Source organism: Rhea pennata, chromosome Z (genome assembly GCF_028389875.1).
Source record: "Rhea pennata isolate bPtePen1 chromosome Z, bPtePen1.pri, whole genome shotgun sequence".
In the NCBI taxonomy this organism is placed as follows: domain Eukaryota; kingdom Metazoa; phylum Chordata; class Aves; order Rheiformes; family Rheidae; genus Rhea; species Rhea pennata.
In genome coordinates this window covers 10,081,881-10,095,187 of record NC_084702.1, presented here as the reverse complement: position 1 = coordinate 10,095,187, position 13,307 = coordinate 10,081,881, and the positions used below count along the sequence as shown (strand labels likewise).

At 36.2% G+C, this 13,307-nt stretch overlaps 1 protein-coding gene across 4 annotated transcripts in view; it reads left to right on the top strand.

Annotated features, from left to right (window-relative positions):
- Positions 1–13,307, top strand: part of GAK (cyclin G associated kinase) — a 77,071-nt gene that overhangs the window by 26,426 nt on the left and 37,338 nt on the right. For all 4 annotated transcript variants that reach the window (XM_062599104.1, XM_062599105.1, XM_062599103.1 and 1 more), the window contains 4 exons: positions 1,190–1,313; positions 8,635–8,684; positions 8,774–8,922; positions 12,006–12,128. In XM_062599104.1, the coding sequence (XP_062455088.1) occupies positions 1,190–1,313; positions 8,635–8,684; positions 8,774–8,922; positions 12,006–12,128 (446 nt within the window). The remainder of the gene's footprint in view (positions 1–1,189; positions 1,314–8,634; positions 8,685–8,773; positions 8,923–12,005; positions 12,129–13,307) is intronic.

Sequence of the window (13,307 nt, the reverse complement as noted above, 5' to 3'; positions counted from 1 at the left end):
AAGAAAAATGTCCATTTAAGCTCAGTGAGGCGAAAGCAGCAGCTGCAGCTCAATTTACCAGTTGTCCACTCATTACCTAATTCAGAATTAGCTAGAGCGAATGCTGCCCAGCTACTGATGAGAGGGTTGTGCACGGAGAGTTTAAGGAAATGCTTGCACAGAGAGCAACAATGTGGAGGAGAAGGTGTGGTGAGTATCAGTTGATGAAAAAAGAGTAGTTGGACTAGCAGTACTTCATGGCTCAACCAAAATTTGTCTTCGAAATCACACAAAATAACTGGTGACATAAATTGTGTATTTCAGTGTTCAGTCAGATGAAAATATTTACATTTATTACAACAAAATGAAAAGCTGGACAGGCTTACTTGCATCTAATTTCTTACTAAATGAAAAGATGGTTTCTACCTCCATGTTATCATTTATCGTATGTAAATATGAAGTAGAGCTTAACATTTCAATTAATGTAGAAGATAGTGAGGCAGTATTTCATGATGTATTCCCTGCCAGCTTGTTTTTTCCTGATATATTATGTGTCTGCTGAATTGCCAATGCAAGAAAACATATGCAAGAGGAGAATTTTAAAATTAGATAATGTTTATAGCAGTAATGTTGTTTGTACATCGATATTTCTGTGGAAGTATCCAGCTTTCCAATAGGGTTATGTTTAAAATTTGTCTAGTCATCTGTTTTGTGCAGGGTCAAAATGCTTTTGGTACATAATCGTATCAATGCGATACTACCTGGCAGTAAGTTTAAAATGTAACTTAATTATAACAGATTGCTTTTGAATTCCTACGTTGAGGTGTCTCTATAATGGAGAAGCTTGAGTAATTTGCTAATGGTATGCTGCACTTCAAGCCAGTGATACAAAACAAAAGCCGTGTATTGTTGCACGAGCTGTATGAAATAAGTGCTTTAGCTTCAGAGATTTTGTGTTGTTTTCTTTTAAATGCAAATATTCTATTAAATAGTTTAGATAGTTGACTCGTACTTCTTGGTCATGCAGAGGCTGTTTTTGTATAGGTCACTATTAAGAAAAAAGCTTGCTTTTAGAACTGTGAGTCTCAAAGCAAGGCTTAGTCTATATGTATATTCACTTCCAACTTTGTAGGCAATTTGCATTAATATGGAGTCCATTCCAGGATGTAACTTATATTAAAGTACAATTATTTTTATTTAACTACTCTAGGCCTGACTGTTGCGGAATGTGACCAGACTTATGGAGGGTTCTTTGATATTCTGAGGGGTGGAACAGAGCGATTTTTCACTAATATTAAGGATACATCTTCTAAAGTTATCCAGTCTGTGGCCAAGTGAGTAAAAATTAAATTGTGCTGGTAAGAGTTCTAAATGGAGGGTAAAGAGCTTACTCCAGAAATGATCAAATGCAGCATTCTTTTCCAAACATGAGTTCTAAAAGTCATTAGTTAGCACTGAGAATTTATGAGTAATACTAATATAAAAGTTATTGTAACACTATTCTAGCATTGAGAATGTTGGGGAGGGGAGAGCCTTTCCGTAGTACTGCTTTCCCTTCTGTCTACTCTACTTTTTAGATGCTGAGACTCTGGAAGAGGTGAGCAGGTGGGAAGGAGCAGAGAGGAGAGCTGTGGAGTAGGAGGACTGTGGAGCCAAATGAATCAATTAGTAGATACGGACTCCATGAATAGGAGAGGAAGAAAAGATAAGGAGCAGTGAAAAATAAAAGGAACAGATGGGAGAAAAGCTGCAGGGAAATGGCATATAAGCTTTTCTGTCTGGTTTAGTGTTCAGGAATTCTGAGCCCTTTTAAACGCTTGTCAGATACAGGTGATTGAGGAAAGATTTAAAATGGGAAAGGTTTGTCTCACTCTCTCCTGTGCTCTGAATTACAAGGAAAATGCTGTTTTGGTTTGTATATGTTCTCAGATATCTAGTGTGCGATTTTTTTTCTAGTCAGTTTTTCTGTCCCATTGCAACTGTTTTTCCATTAGCTTAGTGTGAATAATGACCAAAACCTGTTTTTATACATCTTAACTCAACTTGATTAAGCAATTAAGCAATAGATTTAGCTTTTTTTGTAATTAATTCTAAGATGAGAAGTCATTACTGAATGCTGTACTAAACTGAACTAAAACCTTAAGAGTACAGTGCCATGTCCCTTGATGGCAGGGTTTCTGTCCCTCTAATTGGAATACTGTGCTTTGTTTTGTGAAGTGTCTTACTTTGCCATATGCACTCTGCCACTGGGTATAAATTGTTTATTGTGAGGATCTAATCTGTTTTTAATGTTCAGATAATTCAGACAGCTGTTCTGGCACCTCTGTAGCCTCTTCAAGAACATTTTAGCTGTTCTGTTTAGTCTGTTCAAACTTACTGTGCATGGCTTCAACAGAAGGCCTTTCTAATTTAAAGGTCACCAAAGTGTATGCAACTTTGGTTTTTGTTCTCACATGTACAGATTAAAACTAATCGGCACTGTAGCATCAAACTTTTCATTAGTTGTCTACCCCGAAAAATCCACAGTGATTGAAAAGATGACAAGGAATAAAGAAGAATGAACAGCTACATGATGAAAAGCAGTGTCTAAACAGCAGCTTTGCTGCTTTTTTTTAGCTTTGCAATTTTTTGTAGAAAACCTATTGCCTGTGTTAGAGGCTTAAAATTTACACTGCATCCTGATAGGTGGAGGAGTTTCATTCTTAAACCCCACTGTATAACTCAGAGGTACAAAGTTTAATTCAGGCCAACTTGGAATGCGTATCCATGCCTGAAGTCTGTTCCGTCTGAACTAGAGCAAGATAGATAGGCAGTATATGGACAGTGGCGGAATTTAGGGTAAATACAGCTAGTGTGCTTTGTCTTTACAGTGTTAAGACACACTGTGGCTGATAAAATCTGCTATTTTATTCTCTGGTAGTTTTGCAGTTTCTTTCTCCGTGTATTGCAGAGCTCTGTTCCTTTTACTGTACCTTGTTAAAAGTGAGTTTGTTAAAAACTCATTACATGGAAATGTAAATATGTCAGATTCCCTGCCTTTGATAGCTATACTGTTTACAGACTTGAAAGTACATAATTTCTTGTCTTGTTTTCAGCAAGTTTTGCTTACTCTTTTTCTTTAAATTCTGTAGCAGATAAAAATTTGACATACCTTCCTTGGGAGAGATGACACTTAAATTCCTTTTCTGTTCCTTTGAGGTTGAGCTCTACTTTCCTATTCTGTTGTTCCTTTACTTGATCTTACTCTTTTACACCTCAAGCTGACATGAGTATTTTGACTGTGTACTGTTTTTGAAGTACTGTTGCATTCAGCTCTTGTGTTTTTGTCACCACATGGCCTTCTAGATTTGTTATGCCTCCAGCAATCTGTTATTGAAATCTCTTCTTGCCACTCTTGAAAGTGGTTTCTTCCTTAATGGCTGCTGGAAGTGAAGTTTTCTTTAGAATGTCATCGTCTCCTGTTTTGCTGTTTTTGTACTAGTTAAAAGTTGTCTAAAAATGATCTTAGTGTGGAATCCCTCGTATTACACAACACCCTATTCTTGTTTCTCTTATTTTGTCTTATTTTGTCTCTTTGTGGTGTTTTGCTATTTATTAGTTCTCTTTATTTGTTCCATACTGCATTAACTATGGAAATAAAACAGTAACTGTATAGCCAAGCAGAGCTGATCTTGCCATTCATGAAATGTAGTTGGTCCTTGCTATCTGAAAAGGTTCTACCCAGTTCACACACTCTTCTCTACAGTTGGTTTAGACTTAGTGACCATCCAAAATAATTGTCTAATTCCTGTCATTTTCCTTATTGCTTACTGTGCTGCTTCTGAATGGCCACCTAACTTTCTGTGGCTGAACTCTACAATTGATACCTTGTAATTCCTTTTTTGGAGGAAAAAAAAAGGGGGGGGGGGGGAAAGATGACTCAGATGGAATGTGAGGCTGTATATTGCTGTCCAGAACCCCATGGCATTTATGTTTTAAATTTGAGTGGAAAATGTTAAAATCCTCTAAATTGCTTTAAACTTTACCCAGTATCATTAGTTAATTGTGACAGTGTCTGGGCCTCTGTCAGGGATTGAAGTGCTGTTGCAGATATTTTTAGTATGTCCTGTGGAACTTAACAAATGTTCTTAGTCAAAGAAAATATCTTTAAACCTTTGTATCTTATTCTGTTACACTACAGAAAGTTGCGTGTGTGGATATTGATTAGCACTGAGTAGCCTGTGAACATAATTCTTTGCTGATTTGCTTTTGGTTCATAGCTTTTAAGTGGGAGCATCATGATATCAAAATGAGATCAACCAACCACAGCACTTCTTCAGCTAAAGTGGAGGGCAGCAGCTCTGAGTTTTGAAGAATTGTCAGAGGTTTACCAGACAGGATCTGTAAATGTGCTGTGAGTTAAAACTGGCAGATTGTTGTTTTTTCCTTAGTTTGTTTAAATAACTCCCAAGCTTCATCAGGAAGAGATCTCTACCAGGTGTTTTGGTCTAGACTGCTTCTTCTTAGTGGTCCCATAATTTTAATTTCTAGGTAGATCTGGATAGTGTATATTTTAATCCTTAATTGTGTTCAATAGTTTACTGAAATGGCAAACCATGAATTTGAGCATTTCTCAGTGTTTGTGCAGAATCTGTGATAGGGTCTCTTATGCTTAGCATTTCTGATGCTGCTGTGTCCTACTGCTGGCATTGTACTTTCCTTAGCTACTTATGCTTTAACTGAGCCAAGGTGTTAATTCTTTGCATCTACAATAGCAAATATCTGCTGACTGTCATGACCCAGTATAGGTACCGCCAATGTCATTTTTTCCTTTTCAAGTTTGTGGCTGATCCCATCAGAGGGTGTAAGAATTTCTTTTCCTATTGTAGCACTTACTGCATTCCCATAACTCTTCAACTAACACGAGAAGCAGAAACTATGGACAAAAACTGTTTCTTTGCTGTGTTTTTTCCCTTACTACACCTAAGAGCTCTTGTGTTGAAGTCCTTCTAGGTAAGTAGTCTTACCTAGAGGTGTCTCCTTTCTGCTTGTCACTGCTTTTTGAATCATGGAGTATTTCCTTTGTCTACAGTCAATTTTTTCCTCATTGAATCAGCACCATTGTGGAATAATTAAAACAAGTGTTTTGTATTTCCTACAAACTTATTTTCTTCACCTCCTCCCTACCTGGCTTTTCATTCAAATTTTGGTCAGATGGTGTTTTATTTTATCCTGGTAAGTGATAGTCTGAAAATTAAAATGCGTGTCACAGGCTAGAAGGAATCGGAGTGAGTGAAAGCTGTTCTTGTCCCACAGTTCACCTTATCTGGGTGACAACAGGTGGCATACTTAAAGCCAAAACCCCCTTTTGACATACCTGGTACCCAGTTACATACATTCCATTCCAATTGATATTCGTAGCAGTCCACAACTTAAGGTAGTCTTCTGTTCCATTAGAACAGTCTTTGTCCCTGAAGTGTTTTGATCTAAGAATATAGGGAACAGTTAAGTGCCTTTTATTACTAGCTTATTTTGCATCTAACATTGTTTCTTGATGCAGTGCTAATATTTCATGAATTTTGGAGTTTCACTAGGTAGTAGAATGATTAATCCAGTTTTATGAAACGAGTTGTGGTTGGTGCTGCACTTCCTCCTAGCTTTTAAAAAAAAGTAATTATGAGGATGGTGGTTCTTAGAAGGTTTTTGCTTGGTATTTTGAGTATAGGGATGCTAGCTGGAGAAAGATTACATAAATCTTTATTTGACTGAAGATAATACTTCTTTACTCACCTTGTTGCTATACTTATTAGTATGTCATTTTGTTCTTTCTTGTCTTCATCTGTTAAAAACAAGGTAACTATGCACTGTTCTAAAATTTTGTGCGTAATATTAACTAGCTTCTTTTAGGAATTTAATTTTAATTTGCTGGAATTATTTTTTAGTATTAAGTGTTTAAATGCAGTTACCGGTCAAGATTAGTACTCCCAACATTTTTTATGCAGTGGAGAGGTTTTGTAATATAGCTAAAGATTTTTGTTTTCTTTAGGAATTCACACTTCACAGTGGAAATTCATAAATTTGACTTGCTGTATTTCTTATTAGACTCTTCATTACAAAAAACCTTAAAGTAACCTGATACCATCAGGAAAGGAATTCAGTGTTGGAATAACAGGTTTCCTGTTTAGCTTAATTAGCATTGTAAAGTACACTTTGTCTGGGGCTTTTCATGTGGGTCATAAGCCAGAAACTCTTCATGCAGTGTGTTGGATTTGTTTGACTATTTTTCCGTTCTTGTCACAGTATTTCTATGTAAATAAAGTACTGCTGTTAGCACTGTAATTAGGAAAGACCTCAGTCCTGGTATTTAGTCCAGTGAAGGAAGTCTCCAAGTAAAAAGGAAAAATTGCAAAAGTTTTTTCAGATTTAGTTACAGGACTGTATCTTGAAGTGTGGGGGAATGCAAATAAGTAAGGAATAGACTGCACAATTGCTGTGCATACTTCTTGTCTTCCTGTTGTTTAAAGCAACCTCTTAGTTGCCAGAATCTGACATGAAGCACTCCATTCGAAAGACAGTAATAGTGGTTCAGTCTTAATAATTAAGTAGCTCTGAAATTTTCATATTAAAATCCAAGGAAAACATGGAATGGTAATTCAAGGGTAAAGTCATGCGTTTTAGGGAACTTCTGTTGATTCTGCAGTTTGTGTAGCAATTACATAGTTTTAACTAAGCACTAACATTCTGAAATGTATTCATTTGTAATAGGCAATCAAGGTAATTTCTGCCAAAAAAAAAAAAAAAAAAAGCAAGCTTGAGATGGCCATGCTCTTTATTACTGACATACTACGTTACACTTTTTCAGTGGCTGTTTCAGTTTAAAAGTGTATGGCAATTTTCTGTAGCTGTGTAAAGCAATATCTATGTTCCTAATAATGTCATGTTTAATTGAGACAAATCTAGAAAGCAAAGCTATATAGAATGTTGCTAATCAAGGGTCAATATCTGAAACTGTTCCTAAAGGAATGGATATGAAGACCTTGGGGTTTTGCCTTTCTATATTTCTCCATCCGTCCATCTCAGGCTACTACTTAACCTTTGTGCTTCAGAATTGAAGGGATAATTATTCTTTGTTCTCAGCCTATCATATGAGGTAGAGCTTTAACTTGATGCCAAAAACGTTGAAGTTTTCTTGAAAATGGTAGACATATGTCAAGTGTGGTATTCAATCATGTAATAGACTGTTTATCATTAATTTTAATACAAACTTATGATTAGCTCTGAATGTAAATTTCTATCTTAATTTGACTACAGCAGTGTGTTTCTAATTTAGCTACATTTTGAAGTTATGCTCTTCCAAAGATGCAAAAAACATTCAAATAAAAATTTGGGTGTGTTGTCCACCTTTTTCTGCAAGATTTTCAGGATTAAGTTTTTTTTAGTGCTTTGTCAAGTGAGATACTCAAATTTCTCTATGATGTTTTCCAGTTCTCCTGAGTCCCTTGTTCAATATCATTGTTAGGATGCTCTGATCATGCTGTTCTACATAATACTTCTTGATGTCATTGCTTTAGAATAGTTGTTCTTGCTTTATATCGTGTCTTCCTCCAAATCCTTGTAAATTCGGTAGTTCTTTGGTCAATTCCTCCAGCTTCCTGACTTATTAGCAAGCCATAACGAAAACAAGACAGTGTAATGTTTTCTCTTGATGTTTGAGTGCAATATCCCAGGTCTCCTCTTTCAGGTAGTGTCTTGAAACTTCATCATGATGTAAAAGCCTTCCTTCAGTAGTGCTGTTTAATCACTTCTACATTCTTTAAATATAAACAATAATATTGTGATATTTTGATATTCTGAGGATTATGCACTACTAACTTGTTAGAGATACCTAAAGCATGTTCTCTAGGTGGTGTTTATTCTTTTTGCCAATCAAGAATGCAGACCTTTGTGGTCATGCTCAAGGGTGTTGGTTTATGCTGGGCTCCAAGATTTTTCATCCTGCTACATAGCAGATAGCCTAGAGTAAAAAGTCACTAGGATATTGTTACTCTTCAAAAAGGCTGCTCTTTTTTATAACTGTGTATACTTCATGTATAAAAAAATGATTAATGCCTTGCTTACTATGGACATTTTGGAAGTGAATTTTCAGAGGAATGATTTAAATAAGGGAAAAGAGTGAAATAAACTCTACTTGTATGGAATCAAGAAAATGGGGTGCATGGCAAACTGACCCAAATAGTAGTAGAGGAGAGTTAAGTTGGTTCAGATATAATCTTTCAGTAAATTTTTAAGCATTAACACATGTTATAGTTAAGATGTTATTGAATTTTCATTAGACTTTAAAACTGATACCTTCCCAGGATAAGATGTCTTCAGATTCTCTGAGAAGCCACTTACTTGTGCATCTCCAGTGAACCTTTGTGAGTAGCAGTAGGAGCTATTGGAATGATTTAAATATTGAAGGCAGGTGTAAAACATCACAAAATATGGATTTGTGGCAACAAATGCAGATGAGTAGCTTTTCAGTGTTACCTTCTGTTCTGTAAACACTGAGCTGTGAGGAGCAGTCCTCAGATGGAAGAAATGAAAGCAGTGGGTGGAGCCTGAGAGACCTGGGATTTGGATTTACAGCTGGGTGGTTATATTTCCATATATTAATTCCATTGTGTCTTTTTTCAGTTATGCAAAAGGAGACCTGGATATATCATACATCACTTCCAGAATTGCTGGTATGGTTGCATGTCTGTCTTTCAAATTATTTCTGATTGTCTTTAATATATAAAAATGCATACCTTACCTGTAGGTGTTCTGTTTTCAGTGATGTCCTTTCCAGCAGAAGGTGTAGAATCTGCCATCAAAAATAACATAGAAGATGTGCGGTTATGTTTAGACTCTAAACACCCTGGTCACTATGCTGTGTACAATCTTTCTCCAAGAACATACAGACCTTCAAGATTCCATAATAGGGTGCGTATAGTTTTTGTATACTTCATTATAGAAGGTCTTTCAATGCAATGTCTTGATTAACAAAACACACAACAGGAAATTGTAGTTGTAAAGTGTGTTGCATAATCAAAGATCATGGAAGAGCTATTATAAACATAAGGTCAAAGGGTAACCTATATTTCACTTGTCTTTGCTTCCAGTTAAACTTGCTGATTGAAGGCTGATCATTAATCTCACTGATTAATGGCTCGCTCTTAGGCTAGTGATATCTTTGAAGAAATGTGTAGGTACCAAGGACTTTCCTTGCCTGTTTCAGATTTAAATTTAAAAATGTAACTTAAATCTTATTAAATTTTAATATTCTACATTCAGAGATTTACTTTCTGAGGTAGTACCCTTTTAGGGACTGATTGCATAACCTATTTGCCAAACTTTTTCTGTGTTAAGCTATACAGAAAAACAGCTATCTTTACTCTTATGTGGCTTAGTTCTGGAGTACTGCTTTTCTGTGAGTGAGCAGCCTGGCTCTGGTATTGCTTTTGCCTGAAATACTGGCATAGCTTAGCTAAACCTGCTTTTGCTTGCAGGTGCCATCCCAGACAATTCTCTGATAATAAAATAAGGAAATATTTTCCCAACCCAACATCAAGCATGAGGACTGCTTGTTAGGTGCTGGGATACTGTACTTCAGTATCCATCTCTGCTAAATCCATCTCAGAGCTGTCCTGTGACTAGCCCAACAGTGGAGTGTGTTACAAGTTGTCTAGCATTGTTCACCCTAGGCCTCAGATAAAACAGTATGCAGTAATAGTGCCCTTTGCTATGATACTAACTGACCAGAAGAATCTTAAAGCATTATTTGCTACACAACCGCTCTTGGAACCTTGCCTTGCCAAGCTTCATTAGCATGGGTTCAGTTGTCTAAGTTTAAACTTTGTAAGGCTGGAAAATGTTTAATGTATTCTATTCAGTGCTTGTTGGTTACCTTTCCTCCCTTTGCTTCCTCACAAACTGATGGAAAAGAGACTTGCCTCTTTCAGCAGATGTGCTAAACTTTTTCTGAAACTGGTTCAACAGCAGGGCTTAGTCTAATTGCCAGAGGCTGTTCAACATGGAAGGCAAAATTTGATCATGCACAGGGCCTGTGATTTATTTGGAGCAAAAAACAAATTGGAGCTAAACAATGCTTTTTAGACTTAATTCTCAAATGTCCACTGCGGGTGATGTTTTTTAAGAAATTGATTGTTCCTCTTTGAACAAAACTATCAGTCTTGATTTATGGAATATTAAATTATGTCTGGAAGATTGTCTATCCTGGAGACAATTCCTTTGTCTGCACACAAGTCAGAGGTGCCAATGCAATGATATTCCTGTTGTATTGGTAGAGTGTGAGATATTGCGAACACTGATGTATCTGCCGATGATCTGAAACTCGTCTGGTCTTTCAGTACATTGGACTTAGTGATGTTGATTTTGTTTCAGGACCTTTGTTCTCTTCTGCTATAGCTGAAAGGTAGTAGGAGATTATAACTTGTCAAAACAATTGTAGCCTCCTGCCCCCTTTATTGTCTAGGATGCTTTGAATACTTGTACAAGACATCATGGCCTTTTGTAAAAAAAGATTTTACATGGAACACAAGCTCTTTCTGCAAATATGGTGGGAAATTTTCACAATGCATCTTTGAAATCTAGATACTCAAAATGAGCAGTACTTCTATTTTGATTTTAATTGACTCTCGCTGGGTGAGAGCAACACTGTAGGAAGCTAAGGAAGCTTGGTATTTCTCTAGTGTCTGTAAAAGATTCTGGCAACCCTTATAATGCTGATCAGAGGAAAACAGCTTCTGAAATATCTAATGTTAGAGTTCTGCTTAGTAGGTAGTCACGAAGTGTAGCTTGTTGATTCTTACTATAAACTATCTTTATGGAACTTTTTGGTTCTTTTTCTTTATCCTTGATTAAAGTTGGTGCTGGTTTTGAAATCTTTTCTGTTCTAGTTTTGGAAAAAGTTAACCAGAGGTTATGCAGTCTTCAGCCCTGGAGGTTTAAGTCCCTACTGAAAAAAAGCTGTCAGTAACCTAGTCTGACCTCATAGCTGACTGTACTTTGAACAAATTAGACAAGAGACCTCCTGAGGTCCCTTACTATTCCTTGGTCTTATTTTATGAGGAAGTTCTATGTATCTAAGAATGCCAGCAAAATGACATTAGTTTGGCAGTTTAGATTCTACTAATGAACTAAGTGGATATATCAATATTTTGAGCTTACAACACAGAATAAAAAGACAATATAAATGATATAAATTGTATGGGAAAACTAGTCTGTGCAGAATGTAAATTGTAAAACAAACAAAAAAATCAGTTCTGCTTGCTTTTTGAGTACAGCTGTTTTTCCAGACAGATTTCTAGTCTATAGCTGTAGTGCTGCTATATGAATCTTTTACTGTTAATATAGTACTTAATATAGTCAGTCCAGGTAACAAATCTGAGAACAACCCTTGTACCCTTCAATCTGGATAAGAAAGCATATGGCTTGTAGCAAAACTGTCTTTCATATTCAGCAGTTTTGGTCCTGGTTAAAAAACAACTTGCTTTGCAAAATTTCTTTGAGCCTGGCAAAGCATCCACTTGAAGTTTCAAGAGCTCTAGGATCAGGTTTCATATATTGCATCCTTATATGGCAACCAATTTTAAGAATATAGACTCTCTCAGCAGTGAGAGGTTGATTATTTCCTAATCTTTTGTAATACTAATTGCAGAAAGAATACTTAACTTTTAAAGCTTTTCTTTGAATAAAAGAAATGTAAAATAATTCATACACATTAAATAATTTTAAAGTTCAAAGCTGTTTTGTTCTGTTCTATTTCACTAGTTGAAATTGTCTTATTGAAGAACAAAAAATGGTTTGAGTTGCTGATGTTTGTAGTGCTGCAAATGAGAGATGGGATTGAAGATCTGTTGTGCTTGATGATATAAAGAGCTCTTTACACTGAGACTACTTTTCCTGAACATCTTGTTTCATTTCTGCCTCAGGTTTACACTGAAATGTAAAACTGCCTCTTATGTGAATTTATGTTAATGTTTCTCATTTGTCTCTCACTGCAGGTTTCTGAATGTGGCTGGCCTGCAAGACGAGCACCAAATCTTCAGAACCTTTATAGCATATGCAAGAACATGCATTTATGGCTGAAACAAGATCAGAAAAATGTTTGCATTGTGCACTGTCTTGTAAGTAATTGGTTTAATTCTGAAGTGCTTTACTCAGTCCAACTTTAGATTGTTGATAGGACACTAGTGTCCGTTTAGTTTGTGACTGTTGCTGATTTTTCTTTACTCTGGGATTTGGAGACTATTCCATGCTGATATATTGTGTTTAAAAAAAGCAGTTTGCCCTTGTTTCTGTGTATGTGGTACATGCACACACAGTTTTGTGCCAGATGTGACACAAAGGGCATATACCAGATTTACTAGAAGTGAATGATAGCTGGAATGTCTTGGATTTGTCTAGCTAGAAATTACTTTGGATTTAAAATCTTTTGAAAATAATGTCTTTAACTGAGGGGGAGTATGTTTTAGACAGTTTCTCAAGCAAGAGAACATGATTTGGGAGTGGCTTTGTGTAAAGAGGAAACCGTGACTATGGGGAGCAGGGATTGTGGGATCATAAAGGGATTCTTGATTTTCTGATCTTGACTGAGGTTTTTACTGATGGAATGAATTGCTAAGGTTTTACGTCATAATTTGAATGTTCCACTTGAAAACAAGCAGTTAAACACAAGGCCTAAATAGCAATCCTGCCCCATTTCAGCTACACTTAAGGCTTTCTGGATTGCCAAAGCCTGCCATCCTGAGTTTCTGTTGATATCGCTGTAGCACATATACCAGAGGCTGCAATAGCTGCTGAACATCTGCAGTAATACTTTGCATAATTATTTGAGGTCATGCAGTCATGGCCATCCTTGAAAACTTGTGTAGCTTTGTCATTGAAGGTGTCAGTACAGGATCATTTTGATGGAACTTAATGACAAAACTTGAACTTGATAAATAACAGTTGTTTAAACACAATTGTTTCAGATACCTGCATTTGACTAAGCTTTGACAAGCTTTTCCGTATGTGTATAATAATCTTGGTTCATTTAATTTCCCTTATGAAGTTTTTCTTTTCAAAACAGTTCAGCCACAAATCTCATCTGACTTTGGGGGGCTTTAGGAAACGTCTTAGCTTTAAAATCTATCTATTCCTGATTTTTGTCGTCTTGTTTTTTATTGCTGCCTTAATGACTGTTCTGGCTTGAGATTTATTTATTTTTAATCTCTGAAGTCCATCATCCTGCAAAAACAAAAGGAAATATTGAAACTCTTACTTTTTTACCTTCTGTCCTTGCAGTAGTTTCTTTTGCTTCCATT